The sequence below is a fragment of the Folsomia candida genome, unplaced genomic scaffold (assembly GCF_002217175.1).
Source record: "Folsomia candida strain VU population unplaced genomic scaffold, ASM221717v1 Fcan01_Sc049, whole genome shotgun sequence".
NCBI lineage: Eukaryota > Metazoa > Arthropoda > Collembola > Entomobryomorpha > Isotomidae > Folsomia > Folsomia candida.
The window spans coordinates 563,335-584,925 of NW_019091241.1; the positions used below are offsets into that span (position 1 = coordinate 563,335).

The window sequence follows — 21,591 nt, forward strand, 5'->3', positions numbered from 1 at the left end:
TTTGGCATCGTCAAGAGCGTGTGATCACAAGGTTTGCCGGAATTGCTGTGCTGTTACTTGACTTGAGCATGCAAAAAACGTGGTCGCAGTGTACATTTTTTAAATTTTTGTAAGCTTATTTCACATTATGCTGGTCAGCCATTTCCAGATAAAAGTTTGCCCCATTCGACAAACCACGCCCCTAAAGTAGGCGTTTTTTTTGCATTTCGCCGTTTCGCCAAAGTTTGACATGAATAACTTTTTTGTTCATTGATAGATAGATTTGGTTGAATTTTTTTCTGAAAGGCGTCTAATCGCTTAGGCTGAAAATTTCGTTAGGGCGATAGACCATAAACCCACTAGAAAAAAACTTCACCCAAAGTGGGTGTGGCTCGTCGAATTTTTTGCAAGTACTTCTTTGGCCACCTAGGGCTGAGAATATGCAAAAATATTAAATTTTTCCTATAATCTGGACAGTGTGGGGAAGGACAAGACGAATTTGGGGAAACCTGAATATGAATTTGCCCCGCTGGACAAAGTCATCGTGCTGTAGAAGCTAAAGTAAAGCTGGCTGGAGAGAAAGTTGCGATATACTTATTTAATTTTCCATTTTAATTAATTAATTGAAAAAGTATCTCAAACTTCTTGTCATTAGCTAAATACCTTTCTTTTCATGAAGTCAATGGTAGTGTGAGTAGAGAGTAAGTTCTTAATTAATAAAACGGTGCTCTATTTTCTATTTTGAGCAAGTCACATGAAACAAATGTCAAATTGGGTTTTTATTTGTAGGCCATGGAAGGTGATTGGGGTCAAGGTCGTCCATCGGGAGGGGAAGAATTCAATCCTCTCTCAGCAATGGTGAAAGCAGTGGATATGCAAGAGGAGAGGAATAATGGCAGTTACCAATTTAGCGGAGGGGCGGAACTAGTCAGACTTTCGGGGCAAGTAATTAATACATTTAATCAACATCAAGGAGGTCAACCTGCTTCTGGGGAGATAAGTTCATGTCAACAAGATCGTTCGGTTCCGCTCTCTGCCGCAACGAGTCAAGCGAGGGAGAATCAGGTAAGACCTCAAGTATCAAATTTTAATGGAAACGTACTTTTTGGCGAAAGTTTTAAAATTAAAACAGTTAGATTCTAGTTTTAAGTTATAATTTTAACCTTATCTAAATATAAGTAAATTAGTGAAAACTTTATCAACAATATCCAAACTGTCACCAAAAAACAGTTCCAACTAGTTAACAAAACTACCTCCAGCCAGCTACCTAATCTGTCAATAATTTCTAACAACAAATTCTTGCTTTGAACATATAATTCTAGATTATCTCCATCACGTCCCCTCAACAACGACACCTTTTAAACCTTTCACATCGAACCCCCGAGATGGCGACACAGCCTCAAAGTCAGGGTCAATTTCCCAGTGAGAGAGTTCGAATTTCCCCACGCTCCGTGGCCGCACATATGAATCGCCAGTCAGCGACGCTCATTCGCACTCCACCTCCACGATTCACCATTCCCCTCACTCCAGAAGGATTGATCGCATATCCGCCCATGATCCCGACTGCGGGGGCGCGGGCATCACCGCCAAATCCATCCAGTTACCAAATTTCGCTCGGGATGCCACCCAGAGCGCCGAGTTTGTCCACGCCTGCGCAATTTGGCGTAAGTTACATTGTCATTGTCATTCCAAGTTTTAATTCACCTGATGAAGGAAAAAGTATTTTCCGAAAGCTTGTGACCAATAAACATCGAACAAAAATACATCCATGAGTTCCGAAATAATGTCTCTTATTGTTATTCTTTTTAAAAAGGTTAATGTGTTTTAATTGTTGGCAACCTTATTGTCCCAGGTCGACAGCAGTCCTTTTCCGCCAACGACGACACCGCAACGATCAGTTTCGACACCACCGTTAAATTTCCACGCATCGGCTGAATCTGGCATGCGAATTTTTCAAGTTCCACAAGCGCCGCGGGGAATCTCGTCATCGTCTGCACAGCCCATGCCGAAAAAGGTCCCCTTCCAAAAGTATGAGATAGCACGGGCCGCTCTGAATAGTGGGATAGGAGCCTTGATCCCGCCCCCAGCTTTTCCTCCCCTGCATCGAGCCACATCGCCCGCCAAGATGGGCGTGTTCCCACCGCATCGAGCTATCTCACCGAGCAAATTGTTGTCACCAGCAGTGGTGGGACAGATAAGATACGGTGACAGCAGAATGATACCAGTCCAACCAGTCCGGCCGAATAATGTGACTGCGACAATTTCGCCCACCGCCACGACTGAGGTACGACTTCCCTCGTTTAACAATACGTTTGGCGGCAGCGGGGGTGCTGATGGCGGTCAGCCGCAGCAACCTTTCGTGACGTGTCAACCATCAGGTCAGCTTGGGATGAATATTAATAACACGCCGACGACAACGACATCCCTGCTACGACCGGAAGTGACGGGACAAAAAAATGTGAAGCAGCGGGTGTCCAAGAAGAAGGTAAAGGTGGAAGGTCAACAGGCCGAGAGGAAGGGCAGAGGTCCCGACAAGAATAAGCGGGCGAAAAGAGGAAGTAATAGTAAAGAGGTGGATACCCTCTTCAAACTGAAAACTGAAATGGTAATTTAATTAATATTCATTAAGTTTATAACTAAGTTATTGATTGATTGATTGATAGTCATTTATTCACATGTTATTCCTTGATCAGTACAATTTAATGACTGGTTTACATCAAGTAACACTAAAAAATAGATTGAGTAAAGAAACTAAATTAACTACACAATGTATCTGACTGCAAACCTAGATGTGATTTGTGCAAGTTTGCAAATTATTTCCTAAAAAAATACTAATAAATATTTTTTAAATTCTGATTTTATTGCCAGCCTGGCTCAAGGAACGACATGGTGGCGCCTGACATTCCTGAAGTAATGGATCAACAAGGTCAACCAATGACTCTGACAAATCCTTCCCAAGAAGGAGCAAGGAAAAGCACAAAAGGAAACCGAGTTTCAACGGGAAATAGGAAAAATGCCAATAAAAAGTCATTCCCGACCGTGGTAGTTCCCTTGGAAAGTGCCATGGAGCAAGTTAGTCTTGGGGATTTCGCCAAGATGACCTTTTCATCGACCACAACCACAGTTCCTCCAACGGTGGCATCTTCGTCGACAACAACCACTGGTCCATCGGTGATGACTACAATCAAAATTCCTGCAACGACGACCTCTTCTTCCGAACAAGTCGGCCCTCCCACCCACGAGGAGAATGTGGTTGAAAATGGAATCGTAAAAACTGAATCGCTGAAGCAAACGATCATGCCTCCTCCTCCGCCACCTGTAGTTTCGACTTCTGCGTCGTCATCGTCGAGTTGCAGGCCACATTTTGTGGTGAAGAAGGGTAGACCCAGGAAATCAGAGGGAAAAAGGCAGCCTGCTCCGCGGCCATCAAGGAAACGGCTAGATATACCGCCCAGACAGCAAGTTATCGACCTCAAAAAATACAACCCCACCGCAGAGGAGCAGAAGGAACTTTATGCGGTGAGTTAAGTGGAGTAAAACGTAGTGTTTTGTAATTACCTATGTAACTTGGTAAATTTTGACTAACACATTGTGAACTTTTTTCCAGAACGGGTGTTTTTTAGTTGAAGCAGGGAAAGTCGGGCTAGCCCCAATGAAGACGACCCTCTACCGCGTCCACATTATGGAGGACAAGTCAATCACGCTCCAAAAATATGAACCAGTGGACCTCAGCGGGAGAGAATTTCATAGAGCGACGACCTCCGTAAATGCATTAGTTGATTAATTAATTAATTAATTAGTGAATTGATAATTTTAACTATTACTGCAGATGCTCGTTGTGGACGCGAGGGACAAATCATTTTTTCAGCGCTATCATCCAGTCTACGTTTTGAAAATTATTGACACGGCTAAAGTTTCAGTGTACCAGTACATCCATGTCGACCATATAACACCGTATGTAACGATTTTATTAACAATTTTTTGTCATAATTTGCGGAAACAATTCTGAAACCTTTTGGTAATAATGTTTGGCATATTCTTTACAGATACTTGCTCAAAATTCGAACCACGAAGCATCTCTTTGGCGCATTTTACACCGTTGCGGAGCTAATTTTTCGCCAAGTTATTCACAACGGGGATTTTATTAAGGCGCGGATTGACACGACCTCGGAAATTTGTAAGTGGATCTCGTCGCGTAAATTTTACACATCTTCGTATAAAAACAGCAAGTTTAAACTTTTTGTTATCCAATCGAGTTGAAAACTTAATTTTCCTAAAACTAAACCTTCCGAAAATGTTTACTTAGGAGAGATTCAAGTTGAAAATTTTGCATTTTTGTTTTACCTAATTTACTTTGCTTTTGTACAGATGACCCCTTAGCGAAAGAGGCCTGGGACATATATCATGCAGCTTGTCGAGATCGAGCGAAAGATTTGATGGGTGTGTCGGGAATTGCGAGTGGATTTTGGCGCCCGTTCATCCAGTTCCCACAAGTTCGCTTTTCCAGAAGAGATAGGGTCCCGAAGGGAGATAAGAAAAATTGTGGAGCTTGCATTCAACGATCACGCATCGCTAACTTTTTCGGCGTCTTTCGGAGGATGATTTACGACGAGGTCTCATTCCAGCCGGAGTTCTTGAAGGATTCCAACGTCAAAGAGGTAGAGTAATTTGCAAACGTATTTAACCTGTAGTGAAATTACGTATGTTGTCGTAAAATCTTTGGTTGCTTTATCTTGCAGGAGAGAAATATGTGTGGCCTGTGCAAGATAAAAGTGTATCTTGCCTGGAAACTAACACACCACTCGTGGTATGTCTACAACGCTATTCGCAACTATGTGGTTGAGCTTGTCGAAGAACTCGACGAAGACGAGAAGCTGAACCCTAAAGAAGTCATCGACTCCTTACTTGGCGACTACGAGTGGTTGGCACGGGTAGGTTGGACATAATCAATAATAATAATTTGAACAATAATTTCCAGATAAAGCAGCGGTTATAGATACTCGTTGTTAACTTGCGCCAGAGTACATAAAATTATTTGTAACGTTATTGCGAGTTACTAATAATGAGTGAAGTCTAACACATATATATTTAACAAGTTTGACAACAATGATATTAACACGCTTGTTCTTTCGTGCAGAGTATCGTTAAATACGTGATATTATTCTTGTTCCAGACTTTCCTCGATTTTCAAGTCCTTTTGGCAGAAAGTGATTACGCAATTGGGCGTTGTATAGACCAGAATAGACGAAAAGGTGCGAGCAACAGCCTCGTGGAAGACGACTAATAAACAGTTGACTGAAATTTGAAGACTGAGGCTCAATTAAATTTGACTAAAAACTTAATTAATTCATCCTTATTAATCAGCGCCGTTTGGTCTGATAACGTTCGTGTTCCTAAAAAGTAGACTTGATAATAATTAATTAAATAAATATAAATAAACTTGTGTTCATTTCCACATTTGGTGTATTATCTTTGGCTCATGATAGTGAGCTATTTAATTACAAGGTGTGGATAAAAAAACGACATTTGAAGATTTGATGATGCAATTTTTGTCAAATTGTGGTTTGACGGAATCTTTCCCAATTAATTTTTCGTCAATAGATAATTATGAATCAACACATTACTATTATTTTTATTATCCTTGTAAAAAAAACAGATGCGACCTTAACAAGAAGTCAATAAAAAATAAAATTAGAAAAGCACGAAACGTCAAGAAAATTTTTTTGGTCATAATTAAAACTTGTAACAAAAGAGTCATCATTGTTGCATCGTCGTGGTACTGGTGGGTTCGGGACGCTGAACACGTTTCCTGTGAATTGCGCCACGACGCCACATTTTGGCCTCGAGCGTGAGTGGTATTTCTGTTCCGGGATGTTCCAGAGCAACGTGTTCTTGGACCCCGCGAGGAGACTCGAGACCGCGACCGCACAGTCGACACTCGTAACAGCCCAACTCCCTGTATTTGAAGATATTAATCTATAATTGTGTAATAAAGTACTCGGAGTGGTGGGACGCATTGGTAATAAAACAAAATTTGACCTGTGATGGATTTGGTACTGGTGGTGAACCATCGCCATTTTCGCGTCAAATGGAGGAGACGAGCAGAATTCGCAGGTGAACTAGAACAAATTGTGAATTTGAAATTAAAATTTTGAGGGTTTTTTTAATGTGTCCTGGAAATACCTCGCCATGTGCTCGTTCGAGATGCCATGTTAGTTCCCATCTACGCTGGAACTTTCCCTCACAACCGGGTTTTCGACAGTGGAATTTTTTGCGTTCCACTTTAGCCGGTGGGAGTGGCTGTTTGCGCTTTTTTCCGCCTCCGCGACCCATTACGGCGGCGTTCTTACTCGTTCCCACCGTCTTCTTTGCTGGCGTCGTGTTGGGGTTACGTGGAGCGCGAGGTTTTCGAGTCTTCTTGGCAGTGATGAGAGCATTATTATTGTTATTACTTGGCCCGGGAGATGGGTCACCTGTAAGAAAGGTACGCACTTAAGTAAGTCTCAAGGTCATAGGTATTGTGCAAAAAAAGTATCTCTCACCCAATGGAATGTGGCCGATAAGAGCACCCATGGTTATTTGTGACACGCCAAATCCAACAGGCATCCGCAAACTGTAGTGTTGTTGCTGGTTGTGGTTTTGATTTTGATGTTGGGGGTGCGTCTGTACCTGGACGTGGTGCTGCTGGAGGGACATGACGTTGTGGGCGTGGTTTTGTTGTTCTTGTTGAAGGTGTTGTTGAGCTTGTTGCTGTTGCAGCATGGAATGAAAATCGGGTTGGATTTGAACCGTAATGGTGTGATGTTGAGGTTGGTGTTCATGCTGGCCGTCGTCCTGTTCCGCTAAAATGACGACAGTTTCAACATCCTGCTGTGCCAGGGAGGCGTCGCCAATTCGCCAGCCTTCAATTTCCTCGCGTGGAGGCAAGTCTAACCAATGCGTGTATTTATAGTGACCCCGGATGGTGGCAATGTTGGCAAAGTTTTTGGAACAGACGGGACATCGGTAGCCGTAGCCTGGAGGAATTTGTAAATTAACGATTTGACTGTTTTGATATTTGGGGGAGGGGAAAAAGACCTCTTACCCAACTCTTCGTTGTGGGCGTTGGTTTCGTGGGCTCCTCTAGTATGCACTGCAAATTGGTACAAGTTATCAAATTAATGATTAATGGTAAGTTCTTATCGGAACAAAGAAAAATTACCATGGGCGAACGGGGCTGAACAATATCGGCAGCGGTAAAGGTCACCTGAATGGACTCCCATATGACCTAAATTAATTCATTAGTGTAGATTAGTTGAATTTATTGTACGTGTCTTGATCTGAAAAGCAGGTTTTTTTCTTATGATTTGCGACATTTAATAAACTTCAGTAAACAATGATAAACCAATAAACCAGAGAACAGAGTTGATAAATGATGGAAATTTTGGAAATTTTGGACATTTTGGGAACAATGTATTTCTACTGGCATTAATTTTTTAATGCCAGTGGAAATAGGGCGTGCGTATAACTCTACCTGAGAGACGATTTTGCGTGGGGAAGGTCTCTACGCATTGTGGGCATCGGAAAGGCAGGTCAGTCGCCGATTGGCGGAGGACGTGCGGGTTAGTTTTTGGAACGCGAGACGTCATAATTTGAACTTCTTCGTGATGTTGACCAGTTTGAACTAGCGTTGGAGTGAAAAATGTTAGGAATATATTTTGAGTTACGAAAGAATCTCTACTGATGCAGGTACACACCTTGACCATCCGCGACACAGCCTGACCCATCGAGACCCAGCCGTTTTGCCTCGACGCACTTGAACCTGACGTGTTTCTTCATGCTCGCCTTAGAAGAGAAGACACGCCCACAATGCGCCGAACATTCGACGAGGCGGGCATCTTCTTCGCGCTTGAAATAAAATTGTAAATTAATATTTTTTAGAAAACTTTGAATTTTATCAAGTTTATTTACTTCTCCAGTATGGGTTTTGACATGGGCTTTCAAAAAGGATGGTGTTTCCGCTCGAAAGCCGCAAAATCGACACAGATTGAGACCAGGGACTTTACAGAGGCCTCTGCAAAAAATAGGATATTTAAACATTAATATTGTTATTTATTTATTGCGGTAGTGAAAATGTGGACGATTTTGCCCCCGAAATTAAAAATTGTTAGCCGTTCTGATAAAGTCGCATCATCTGAGATCAGACCCGATTTTTAACCGACAAGTTCATAACCGGTAACCTCTGACTGATCTTACCTGTCATGGTTTTTGAGAAGATGAGCGTACAAACTCTTCTTGAACGCGAACCACATGTCGACGGTGCAGAGGTCACACTTGAATTTTTTCGCAGTTTCAGACAACACGAGTGTGGCTGGATTTGAGGTCGTCGCTGCATTGAACTCTTGTAAGGAAAACGTCGGGGTGACGGTCTGCAAGGAAAACACAAGGTCAACTAGTTTATCAAGTGCAAGATAATCAACTTTAGATTGATAAGGTACATCATCAATAATAGGTTTTGCAACCCGTTCCACCGCCGTGATCGTGGTGCCCTCGACCTTGACCCTTTCCCACCAAGTGGCACATTTCTCGTCGTTGTTATCCAGCCTGATATGAAAGGTTAATGTGTTATCGATATCAGTATAAGTGTGAAGATAAGAACTTACTCCCATTCTGGTCGGTCGGGAAGGAGGTGCCTCGTCTTGAGGTGGCGGACGATGAGATGTTTCAGCTTGAAGACGGCTTGGCATTCGGTGCAGCGATACCAGGCTGTTCAAAATCATGATAAGCACGATGTGGAAATAAATAATTTTTGAATAATGTTATCAAAATTAATCTAACCTGATCCCTCGGACGCAAGCGACCTTGAACCCACAATCCCCCCGGTTAACATTTAACTCTGATTAATGACTGCACATTTAAATAATTCGAAATGTTGAAGAAGTTAAGAATTAAATTAAAACTAAATTTTTGTAAAGGTTCCTCCGGGGAGAAGAAATGTCAACAAGTCTAAAATTTGTTTATTGGCGGTGGGAAAGATGAGACGTTTTTTCCATGAAAATGAGCTTATTATCCAGCTTATCCATTATTTTTGCATGATGAGTGGCTTAACGTCGCATAAGACATTTATCAATATGTAGAATGTTTGCATAGCGAACAATGTAATGCATTCAATGGAAAATGATAGCGAAAATTTCGCAGCTAAATTGCATGCAACAATTAAATGCAACATGTAACTAAAAATCTGCCCAAATTGCACTTCAAATTAATGATTTACGATAAGTTCTTATCGGAACAAACGAAAACTACCCGGGTGCAAAAAGAGGTAAACATTTAATACAAATCAATAAGTACAAAACTGTGTCTACCTACATTATTAATGGCACATTTATTTGTTATGTTGTTATCATTTCGATAACCCCATCTGATAAGGATACTGTACACAATACACAATATGACAGGAGTGTGACCTGAGTGTGAATAGTTTATAGTTGTACCCAAGAAATAACCTCTTGTGGGTGTGGGAGAGATAACGAACCGACGGAAAAACTCGTAGTAATTTAGCACACATTTATTGGCATTAATTGGCAATATATACATATTGGCTGTAAGAGACTAAATTTAATGTGACTTTTAGGAGTCGAGTGCCGGAAGAGAACTGTTGAAAATCAATCGAATGCTACAAGTCGACGAGAGGAAATAATTTAATAAAGGTACACACGTTTCGACCACAGGAAGTGGCCAAGACTCGAAAAAGTTCTCCACTCCGTCCTATCTCATGCAATCTTTGACGGATTCATTAGTGACCAACTAATAAATCCACCTTATTTAATATTCATAGATATTATTTTTCCAAGGACATTTCGGTGCATTTCAATTGATCACCGGGATGTTGCAGGAGATATATAAACTTTGTTTTATTATTTTTTTACATTTCCTCCTGATCAACTCCAACAGATCGAAAACGACGCCCAAATTCGCCATGATACATCTTCTTGTCGCACTTTCTGTCTCCACCATCTCGGCGCAGACGACATCGTTCGTCTCCGTTGAAGACAAGTTGGTCGGTTACGCGGAACCTGAGTGGTTTGTGGCCAATGTGCCATTTTTGGAAGTGCCGGACGCAGCGATCGAAGCGGTCTATTATTACCGGTGGACCTCGTTGAAGCGCCACCTGCGCTACGCGACGCCCGGAGCGGGATATGTCATCACCGAGTTTGTTCATAAGGTCGGGTACTCGCAGAAATTCGATACCATCAACGCCGCCGCTGGTCACCACATTGATGAGGCGAAATGGCTCAGAAACTCGAAATATGTCAAGGTGAGAAAATTTTCAATTTGTAATTACATATTGGTGCAATGACGTGGCTAACTGTGGTGTGTAAGAATTAATTAATGTAAAATTGTTAGTACACATTTAAACTAATGTGCCTAAAATGCTGGGCAAAGTTGTTACACGTCACAGATTGATTCAAAGGAAGAAAATTAAGGTATCAAATGCTAGAATATGTTAGAACATAAAAATAGGTACAAGGTATCAAATGTTAATTTTTTCATGAAAATAATTGAGGATAACAAACTTGCAAACTTATATGCCAATAACAAACGGGGATCAAATTAAATAATTTCCTGCAAAATTTCAAGAAAACTTAAATTTTAGGCTTATACATAACTAGACGAGACCTGTTTGTACTTCTTACAGGACTACATTTCGGTGTGGGGTCGAGAGGGTGGTGGCAACCAGCAGTACTCAGAATGGATTGCTGACTCTGCATGGAACGCTTTCCTCCTCAACGGAGACGCCGCCTTCATCTCCGCCCAGCTAGCCGGTCTCGTGACCAATTTTCGCGGATGGGACCACAAATTCGAACCTAACCTTGACCTCTACTTCCTCTCCCCGCACGACGACGCCATGGAACACTCGGCCAGCTCGGAACAGACAGATGACCCCTACCACGGCGGACTAGGATACAGGTTACAGAATAAAATTAAGGCGTGGCGGATTGCGGAATTTTGAACGCGCACTAAAACCCAAGACTATTTTTTAAGTATGCGTTTATTAAGTCAAATTTTATACAGATTTGGTACACAAATTATTTCAGGAAGTTAGAAAGCCCAGACTTTAAACTTTAATGAGAGAAAATTAAATATTTTGCATACAAAAATTAACGTAGAAATAAATTTAATGTTGAAGAAGATTGATTTTGAAAAAATTATCTGTTGTTTTGTCCTAATTTGCAGGCCATCTTTCAACTCTGAAATGTACGCGAATGCAATGGCGATAAGTAAAATTGCCGCCCTCGTTGGTGACTCAGTGATCGAGGCGGAGTATGCAGAACGGGCGAATGCGATTCGGAACGCAATTGTGACCTACTTGTGGGATCCAGTGAGACAGTTTTTCTACCATGTTTTCAGGTAAGGCTATAGTCATCATAATTAAAAGGCGACCCTAATTCATGCACCATAAATTTGCATTCAAATCGCATTTTGAATGCAAATTCATGCGCCGCATTTCATACATACGCTACATTAAAATTGTTAACGGCCACTAAAACCAGATTCCCTGAATCTACATCTCCTAGAATTCTAATCCCAAAAATATCGTCGCATTGTTGAAAATTGCTGGCGGCCTGACATTGACATTAAATTATTCCAGGGAGGACAACCCGAACCTTGATTTGCTGGATGCCCGAGAAGAGATAGGTTTCTACCCGTGGCGGTGGGAAGTTCCGCCCAAAGATGACCCCACATTTGAGGCCGCCTGGGTCCAGTTGCTCCATCCTGAAGGCTTCAATTCCGCCTTTGGTCCCACCACGTGCGAAATGCGGAGTCAGTGGTTCGATGGAAATCAGACGAGTCAGTGCTGCTGGTGGTAAGTCGACATGCGTATTTACATACATGCAAGCAAAATTAAAATCCAATTTGTCTGAAGGAATGGTAACTCGTGGCCTTACTCGACTGGTCACACCCTGCGCGCTTTGGCGGCGCAGTTGAAACGTTATCCCTCCGCTTTCGTGACGGTGGCGGATTACGTCGGAATGCTGAACAAGTATGCGCGGACGCAATACAAGGATGGGAAACCCTACGTAGCGGAGTGCCACTCCCCCCATGGGGATTTCTGGGTGTGTGATGGCAGGTCGGTCCAAATTTGGGTGATTTTCTGCATCCAATTTGAGTGTGATTTTGTATTGGGTGCATGCAATGTGATATTTCTTTCTTAATTTGCATCCCAAGTATTCTTACATATTTTATTATTTAGAAACCACTCTGAGCACTATGCCCACTCTACGTACAATGATAACGTGTTATCCGACCTTATCGGGATAGAGCCTCAGGGGGACGACTTTTTCCAAGTGAATCCGCTCGTGCCCGCGACCTGGGACTATTTCATCGCGGAGCACGTGTCCTACCACGGTCACAACGTGACGGTGTTGTGGGACCGAGACGGATCGCGGTACAACAGCAGCGGTGGGCCGGGCATGCAAGTTTGGGTGAACGGCGGGCTGGCAGGGTCAAGGCCCACGGTGGGCTTGATGAAGGTCAGCCAGAGTTTGGGAAACATTGAGAGCTGGGGAGATTTTTGAGATTTTAGTGATTTTAGAGTTTGTAAATTCGATCAATTTTTGAGAGTTCCGGGAAATGGCAGATTTTGTAGATTTGGCCATTTCAAATAGTTTTAGCATGAGATAAAAATTGCGAAAAAATATTTTTTAATCTATAATTATGGAGATTAAGATGACGCTTGTTTGGATGTACGTATGATATAATTTTTCAGCCGTTTGAATTGCAATTTTTATTGGAGAACTTTTCTCGTTACGCAATTTTCGACTTGCAATTTTTTGTATCTACAAATTATTTACATATTCAACTAGATTTATTTGAGAGTTTTCAGTAATTGAGATGGTTTATAAAATGTAATTGGATAATTTCCCAAGGTTGCCATTCCGCCCCCCATCCCCGACCCTTCATACCCCACAGGACGCCGCCGCCAGGAAAATTACGCTGCGAATGTGAACAGTTTTGGCTATCCCGCCCCCTCGGCGTCCTTCATAAATGGAGATTCGTCCATCTGGCAGGCCGTCGACGGGCGAATATTTTACGATTTTATCCCAATCAACCGATGGTCCAACTATGGCAATCGAATCGATGCCGAGGACTGGTTTGCCATCAACTTTGGGCCGGGAAGGATCAGGGTCGTAAATCAAGTCAAGCTCTACGTCTACTCGGATTACGCGGAAGGTCGTGGCGTGGGTAAGTGAGGCAAAATTTAACGAAACTTCCGAAGGTCATCATTAGTCATATTCGAGACATACCTGTTCGAAAATTTAGTTTTCGTTCAAAAGTCAGTCATCAGGATTTCTGACTGAAGAATTCATATTCAGTCATTTTCGTTTAAATTCATTTCATTTCACTTCATCCGACTTCATTTCTTACTCCGTCCCATGTATTAAGAATAGAGTGAAAAATGAAATGAGTGAGAAATCCTTTCATTCACAGTCGATTCATCTAAAATGACGGAATCTTTCAATCACTTTCATTGACTTGATTCACTGTCATATTCAGCCAAATGAATGAAAGTGAACAGGTATGATTCGAAATTCTCAAAGAAACTTTCCCCAATTTGACCTTTGATTCAAACCCACCACACAGATTGTCCAACTTCCATCACCGCCGAATATTTCGACACATCTCTGCAGGCCTGGACTCCTACGCTGGACCAGGTTTTAACCCCCGCGATCTGCGTACCCAACAATGTTTGGACGGTTGACTTCCGCCCCGTCGCGACGGAATGGATTCGCCTCATTTTCACGAATAACATCTCCCAAGGAACGTTTGTAGGTGTGTCGGAGGTCGAAATTTGGGCGCCTTGGCCGCAAAGTGATGTTGGCTATGAGGCCGAGGATGGGTATCTTACCGGCACGAGCGATATCTTCACCTCCCCCACGGCGTCAGGCAGATCGTACGTGGGCGCGAGAAGTGGCGACGACGACATGTCGGCAGAATTTACCGGCGTTTGGGTAGATGTTTCCGGAGATTATGAGATTGTTATCGGTTACACGAATGGGGCCCAGGTCACGGCAGGAATGACCTTGAAGGTGAATAATTTCCACGAGGTTGACCTCTCCTTTCCCCCGACGGAAACGGGCTGGGGGGAATTTAATCTGGACGATGGCGTCATTCGGGTCACTGTACCGCTCTGGAGGGGAGGAAATGTCCTCGTTTTCCGGCAGAGAGGCGTCGATTTGGTGCAATTGGATAGAATTAGGATTGTGGGGGGAGATCAATAAATTACTTGTGTTTACAGAATAATTAAACGATGTCAAAATTGTAATGAACTTTCATAAGGTGGACGCCATTTCGGCAATTAATCCTAAATTTTAACCTTTTAATTAAATGGTTAAACTATGAACTGTTCAAAATTTTAAAATTAAAATATGCATAATTGACAAAGCTTGAAGAAGTTGACAAATAAAAAAGCGAAAATTGCAACAAATTGGCACATATTCTTGGTTCTAAAACTCTCTTTTAATGGAACGCTCTTTTAACTATTTAAAAGCACTTTAAAACTTTTGGCATGTATGTTCATACGTGTTTTTTAATTCCGCAGACCTCGATATCCATTATCACACGCCTAGATTGGATATGTCGGAAATGTTTAAATCACACATTTCTATTGATAATGATTTTACCGGGTGCATTAATGTTATTACAATCCAGCATGAATTTGCAAATGTCTCGATGAAAGGTGGCTTGGTGCCTGGATTCTCCAAACTTGGCGTAGGGATTTTTGCATAAAGACAATGTTGTCCTTATGCAAAAATCCCTACGGTTGCTGTTCAGCAACGGTACCGAACAGCCTAAAATGAGAAGATGAATATCGCAGAGAGGAAAGTGTCGAACTTTGAGATGAGAATTTTGGCGAAAGAAATACACCAACTATGTACACTGATGAGCGTACCGTACACTGCGGCGGTTGGGCGCATGTCAGTGTAGTAGAAACAGAGGGCTTCATATATACCGGGACTTCAGTGTCGTTTTCAGAGCAGCGCAGTGCAGACCTGTGCGCCGCGAGCTCTCATTTTTCCAACGGGATTTCCGGGGGGGAACTCACAATTCTCACAATTTCCGTGACCGTAGTCTCACATTGACGACAATTTGTTCTACCAAACTTATTTTGATGGACTAAAAGAGAGACTGAAAGTGGACACGAGACGTGCAATGTGGTCTTGTGAAGAAGGAAAGTGAAAGTGGGAAAAGTGCGACGAGGATTTAAGTAATACTCAACGCAGAAGAGAAAACCGGTGTTTCATGTGAAAATGTGAATTTGCGAAAGTTACCAAAGTACAATTCTAGTCGGACGAAGGGACGAATTGTTCAGTAAATGCTAACTGATAATTGGTGATGAAAATCCGTTGGAATTAAATACATTTACTTTTTACGAATTCTTTGGGGGTTCTCCTCGCAGTATTTAAGTTTAAATAACACGACGGAGAATGATTCTGTGACAAGGAGAGGATTTGAAGGGGAAGAATTGTCACCGCGTTGGTGACAATAGCGGTCGAGGGGGAGGGGCATGGAGGACAAAATTGAGGATGAAATGGTCTCTGGACAAGATAACAAACGGTACCATCACGTGGTGACAATGCTTTAAGGATTGGCTGTACAAAAGTAAATTGGCACCGTGTGATTCAGACTTGAACCGAGTGGTGTGGTTGAGCATGATGGGGCCTGACCTGGGTGAAAGTGTGCAGGTCATTGACCTTCATTTGGGACGTTTTTGAAATAAAAATCAACCAGCGGAAGGATAAAGGAACAGAACAGAAGGTTCATTGACCTCGTTGGACCATATCGTTTCGTTTCTAAAAGTTTGAGAATTTACAGTATTTCCAAAAAAATTCTGGTGAAAGCTGTTCTCCAATTTTTCTTAAGGTGGATCGTAAACAAGTTGGTAAATTTGCTGCCATTTTAAACAGGAAACAATTCAGGTAAGTATTTTTTGTATAAATAGTGTGTAATTTTTGAATGTCTTGTGTAAAATTGCCACAAAACTATAAAAGGTTTCCAAAAAATGCGAAAGTGTGATTTAATATTTTGCATTTAAACAAAATATAAATTTCGGAAATAATTTTAATGATACTAAACAGTATATTATATTTGTGTTAATTACCACAATTATGTACTAACTCTAAATCTACGTGACTGGATGAAACGTGATCTCAGTTTCACTCCAGGAAATCGTTTGCTTATTTCCTTCCTTCCTTCCATCTTTGACTCGAACTTCTAATTCAAGTTTCTTTGGCACTGTTTTCCTCCTCTTTGAGGTAGAGAGAAATTGAGACGACGACTTTCACTGCAGTCGTCCGCACGGCACTACTCCTGCCCAAGTGGTGGTAGTAGTGAAAGTGCGGAGGAAAAGTGTATAGAGTTACGTAAATTCCAAGCCCTGTCTATATTTCTTCCTCCAAGTAAGCTTCTCGGGGAAACTGGTTTCTATTGTTTTCCCATTTATATATTTATGCACCATTGAATTTGAACAATACGAAAATAATTTTGAAAATAAGATTTTCGAAAAGGTCTTGGATGATTTTGAAACAGTTGTTTAAACCTAGAGTAAATTTTCATTTTCATACAAATTGAGTAAGATTCGTTAAGAGATTTTAATCACGTGAGTTTAATTGCGTTCCAAACTTTTCAAAATGTCATAATAACTTTTTGAATTTTTCACGGGTACCTACACATACATTGTAATTTAAAGTCCATCAAATAATCTCAGTCTTGCCAGCTTTTCTTCCTTGTGCAGTTTACAAGCACGACGCGAATCCAATAAAAAAAAATCTTATTATTTTTGTCCTCTGGTTTTTACCCAGGCGAAACACATTTAATAAACTTCTTGTGTTGGACGTGGCTAAGATTTCACTTTCGCTTTCTTGTCCTCATCATTAATTCCAAGTGGAGTGGGTCGTCTTACGTCGTAAGACAACACCGACCTCGCCGGATTACTTTCTTCTCACGACATTATTACACCTTTCTCTCTCCTCCACTCCTTTTCATCATTGTTTATTTCTCCGTCCGCCTCCACCACTTCTGACTTCTACTTCCGTGGGGACCCTGCAGAAGGGGTGTGATCTATTGGACGGGGTAGTAGGTCCTGTCCCTCCCACAGGAATTGTACCATGCACGATACGCACATGGATGTACAAAGGGCTCCTTTTATTTATTACCACTCCAGCCCAGAACAACAACGGCTACAGCGAAAACTTTATCGTAATACCCACCCATTCCAAATTTGCACCAGTAATTCACTCAGAGCTTTGCAACCCAGTAAAATCCTGTACCAGCGCGTCTATAAAAAAAGATGACGAAGGAAAATCAGGAGTTAAATGAATGAATTTTTGATTTTCTAATGTATCCCACCCTTTAAACGATACACTCAAATGTACAAAACAAATCGTCACGGCATGAAATTAGGCTGGCACTTTGCATAAATGCCTTGACCATTATTATGACGTTCACCTTGTGGGGCATATATTTAAATGGGGGGAAGCAGGAAAAGTTGGACAATGTGAATGCAATAATGCTTAAATGCACTGGACATGGGCATAAATGCAACTCTATCTACTCACAATAGGAGAAAGTAGGGAGGGAACTTTCTCCCCGAGTGACGAGATCGCGCCCACTTTATTTATTTATTATTTGTATTTGCTCTTGATCTCTTCCTTCTATCCCTTTTTTCCCATTCCACTTGAAACTCCTGAATACAGATAAAGGACACGCAACGGAATAAAGGCAAAGGAAAATAAAGATAAAGACAATGCCAAATAGATTCCCATGTTTTGGGGACAAAATCGACAGGAAATTTCTATAGCAGGCGAAAGACTAACAAAGCAACCAGGGTGCACATGAAATAGTTTCTTGAGTTTTATGTTTTTTGGAACTTGTAACTTTTAATTTTAAAATACGAGACAATAATTTTTACCATTTGTGTGACATTTATCGATAAAGTAAAAAATCACTTTTATCACCAAATGACATCCTATTACATTCTTCTCAGCAAACGCAAAGTGAACCTGTTTTTTAAGTTAAAGTTTGATTAGCGTTCTTATTTTTTATTAAAGGCGTGAACATTAACAAAAAATCTAAAACTTCGAACTTGTAAAATATTGGATAACAAAAAATCCAGTATTAAATTCAAAACTGCAAATTTTCTGAAAGTTCTTATTTTTTCGTAAATACACACATCGGCCATGTGATTATTTACCTTGTCGAAAATGTGTTACCGGATTCTTTAGAGTGTACGAAACACGAGGACATTTTGGTCATGCAGTCTGCATGGCTTCCTCCTGGTGCCCATATCAGCACATACTTTCTCAAATAAAGACCTGCACCACCACAACCGGACGGAAATCTGGGGAACAACAGGAAACAAATTTATTCGCCTTTATTTATTCATCGGGCAGAATCTGAATCCAAATCCGATCCTTCCACAATATCCCACACATATTTGTACAATATTACATCATATCGACTCACTCTCCGTCCCAGGCTGTGGGATCCCCTGTGCAAATAGTGGGTTGACGAAGGGAGAGAAAGTCATGCCATTCCGTGTGGGAAAAGCTCACTCAAAATGCTGCCGAGTGAGGACGGAATGGAGTGAAATATGGAAATCAAATCGAAACTGGTGACGGTGGTCTTATTTTTTGGAAAGGTAGATATTTCTGAGTTCTGACATGGTAGGATTGATTTTGTCGTCAAATTTTTCCCAGATAGTGACGATATTCTGAACAGTTGTTAAATTTATGGAAGCTGGAAGTTAGTTTATTTATTAGGGAAAGGGATTAATCAAGGAGGACAAAATGGGTGTGGTTATGGGGTGAAATCTGCGAAATGTGAAATGTTTTGTAAATATTTTATTTCTCAAGACTTGCTTAAAAATATATTTGGCAATTTAGACACTAGGATCTCCACATGTAAATTTATAAGCGGTTCCAAACTGCGTAATAGTTTACTTCCATGTCATCTCACGCAATCGTGTTACATAAAATTTAAAGAACACTAAAGAATCATCAATTTTGTCACCATCCATTTTAACCTGTATTCCCTTACACGTTTACAAAAATTAAAATTATTAAATCATGGCGTTGTGATATCACATTCACCACAAATTAAATTGCTATCATTATTTTCAGGGTAACATTTGCGTAAAGTATTTAATAATATTTGGTTTTTGGAAATAAATATTTTTAAAATAAAATATATTTTCTCTAATTAGAAAAATACTTAAAATTGGTTAGGTTGAAGTATAAAACTCGCAATGACATACATACACCGAAATTATCAGAGTTACAAATTCTTGTTTTTTAACTGCCTCAAATTCTTGAATATTTTACAAAAGCCATGCTTCTTTGAAAAAAATTCACAGAACGCATTCATTAAATGAGTAAATATTGGTATGCAAAACGACAACTAGTGTTCACAGTTTAAACTGAAGACAATTTTCGAATTAGCATCTAAAATTGGATAAAACCAAAATTTATACGATTTGTACGAGACGCGGATCAAAATTTAATCCTTTTTCTTGGCTTGACAAGTGTGCAAAATATTTACAAAATTGTTCCATTACTTTATTCTCTTGCGTATGTGTTTATATTTTTGCGAGGTTCACTCCAAAAATTATTGGGAAATTTACTTCATCCGATTTACTCCACATCACGGAGCAAATTTTCCTTCCTTCGGTTTGGATTTGATCCAAATTTTAATACCGGTCGGGCATGATATGAAGGAGCGAATCATATCCGTCGAGAGATGACGAGAGGATGCTAATCTGCACGTGGTTTAGTTTTGCTGTAAAGCGATTCGATTTCAAATTATAACTTACTTTGAAATCACGGCTGGATTAAGTTACGCGGGACTGAATGAAACGTTACTGACAAAATTTTGGTGAAAGGATGGGCTGTTCATAAACAGTGAGATGGAACTTCTGGGAATAATCTATCACGAAATTCAAATTTGTTACCAATCAGTGATAAATTAAGACGAAATATTAGCAAAAACAAATTAAGTAGCGTCACTTTGTTAGTCATTTTGTTACCAAAGTATGCTTAAAACTAGGGTTCGATTCCACGCTTTATGCACGGCCCGCTGGAAACAAAGCCGGATGGAATGAAACCATGATGACTTTGTTCTCTTCGAAATCAGATTATGTAAATTGCCGCGAGCGAATTGTGGGCGCATCTGCTCAAATATTATTCGTGGAAAGATCATCTTTCTCTTATCCTCGTTATTATCAGCAAATACTGGATAATTCTACACGCGCATGCAATCAGCATCATAAAGGGTACGCGCACTCTATATAATATGGTAACAAAATTGTTACCGAATTTGCTAGAAACAATTTATTACCGAAATAATCGTTCACTAAATTCAAGTAAACATTAGAGAAAGTTATTAGAAACTTTTATATTTAGGAAATTTGACTTTTTTGACAATTATTCCAGGTAAGAAATGTTAAGCAAAAAAACAAATTAAAAAGTGATGTCTCATGTGTACACTCCCAATTCAAAAAGTGGAAGGATGACGAGCATAAAAAAATTGAGAGAGGAAATTATTCCACTGAAAGAGACGATCTTTTCATCATGATCAAAATCAAATCCTCGGTTCTTATGTTACAAAAAATTGTAATCCAGGGTTTCAACTGGGCGAAAAGGTGTGACTTTTATCGAATTTGAAGAACTTACTTATTTTAAAATTTTTTGAACACGCGAGACTTACTAACTTAAACATCAAAAAGGGGAACAATGTTTGCATACAACTACGTACTGATTTGTGCTATATGAAATTATAACATAATGTTGCGCTTAATTAATTACTAATTTTGTCGTAATCAAAATGTCGAATAAAACCATTTTTGATGAACTGGAGAGAGACTCGTAGTTCGTTCGAAATTAAATTATTTCCAAATATAAATAATATAAAACTTTAATCGGTGCCAATTTGTCTAAGCGTACAAATTCAAGGCGAAACCTTTAAAATTCCACTAGGGCTTTGACCCACAAATCCGAGAAAAAGTATTACCAAACCCGTTATAAATCATTAATACTCCACGTGACATTCATTACCGAATTATTATTAATAAGAACTCGTACTTGTATATCAAGTATTCATATTTGCAACCCTATAAACTTCGCTCGTTAGCCACTTACGTATTTCCCTTGAGCCGAATCACGCCGTGTGCACATGCATCACACGATCCTTGGAATAATCATAATCACGATCAAACTTTGAATATTGATACGCACGCGAGAAGATGACGACAAATGTGAAAAGAAGAAGAATCTTGTTTGATTTCGCCCAAAGTAGGAGGAAACTTTTGCTTTGAAGTTTTTTTCCTAACGAGCTCTCTCTCCAAGAAGGAGAAAGTAACGAGTGTGCTCTGATCTTTCTAATCAGCATGGAATCTTTACACCAATAATCATAATAATGCCATGCAATGTGCTCCAATGATTGATGATCATGATCAAAGACACGTATCGGGTGCTCTTCAATAGAAAACTGGTACTTTGGATATGCTTCGTAATACTTCGTACCAATTTGCATACTGATAGTACTTACATAAATAAAAACGCAATTTACAACCAA

General features: G+C 40.4%; 4 protein-coding genes across 4 annotated transcripts in view; 3 read left to right on the plus strand and 1 right to left on the minus strand.

Annotated features, from left to right (window-relative positions):
• The first annotated feature begins 500 nt into the window (after positions 1-500).
• LOC110862124 lies at positions 501-5,453 on the plus strand. Its single transcript, XM_022111285.2, has 11 exons — positions 501-680; positions 769-1,044; positions 1,302-1,643; positions 1,832-2,584; positions 2,848-3,498; positions 3,587-3,742; positions 3,809-3,933; positions 4,026-4,156; positions 4,348-4,637; positions 4,719-4,910; positions 5,153-5,453. Exons 2-11 carry the CDS (start codon positions 772-774, stop codon positions 5,261-5,263), a joined length of 3,024 nt encoding a protein of 1,007 aa, XP_021966977.1. The 5' UTR covers positions 501-680; positions 769-771; the 3' UTR covers positions 5,264-5,453.
• Positions 5,454-5,523: 70 nt separating this feature from the next.
• On the minus strand, positions 5,524-8,970 carry LOC110862125 (zinc finger protein 443). The gene is made up of 13 exons (XM_022111286.2): positions 8,797-8,970; positions 8,622-8,724; positions 8,457-8,562; positions 8,215-8,387; positions 7,930-8,032; positions 7,716-7,866; positions 7,493-7,642; positions 7,181-7,246; positions 7,064-7,111; positions 6,522-6,995; positions 6,163-6,452; positions 6,019-6,098; positions 5,524-5,935 (listed from the first exon to the last, which is right to left on the minus strand). Exons 1-13 carry the CDS (start codon positions 8,846-8,848, stop codon positions 5,737-5,739), a joined length of 1,995 nt encoding a protein of 664 aa, XP_021966978.1. The 5' UTR covers positions 8,849-8,970; the 3' UTR covers positions 5,524-5,736.
• Positions 8,971-9,357: 387 nt separating this feature from the next.
• On the plus strand, positions 9,358-14,459 carry LOC110862163 (beta-L-arabinobiosidase). The gene is made up of 10 exons (XM_022111340.2): positions 9,358-9,510; positions 9,593-9,668; positions 9,913-10,276; positions 10,658-10,929; positions 11,197-11,370; positions 11,612-11,827; positions 11,888-12,091; positions 12,215-12,494; positions 12,891-13,206; positions 13,606-14,459. The coding sequence occupies exons 3-10, from the start codon at positions 9,938-9,940 to the stop codon at positions 14,241-14,243; spliced, it is 2,439 nt and encodes an 812-aa protein (XP_021967032.1). The 5' UTR covers positions 9,358-9,510; positions 9,593-9,668; positions 9,913-9,937; the 3' UTR covers positions 14,244-14,459.
• Positions 14,460-15,005: 546 nt separating this feature from the next.
• The window catches only part of LOC118433375, a 45,550-nt gene continuing 38,964 nt past the window's right edge, over positions 15,006-21,591 (plus strand). The window contains exon 1 of the mRNA XM_035845275.1: positions 15,006-15,941. The gene's annotated coding sequence lies outside the window, so the exon portion shown is untranslated. The remainder of the gene's footprint in view (positions 15,942-21,591) is intronic.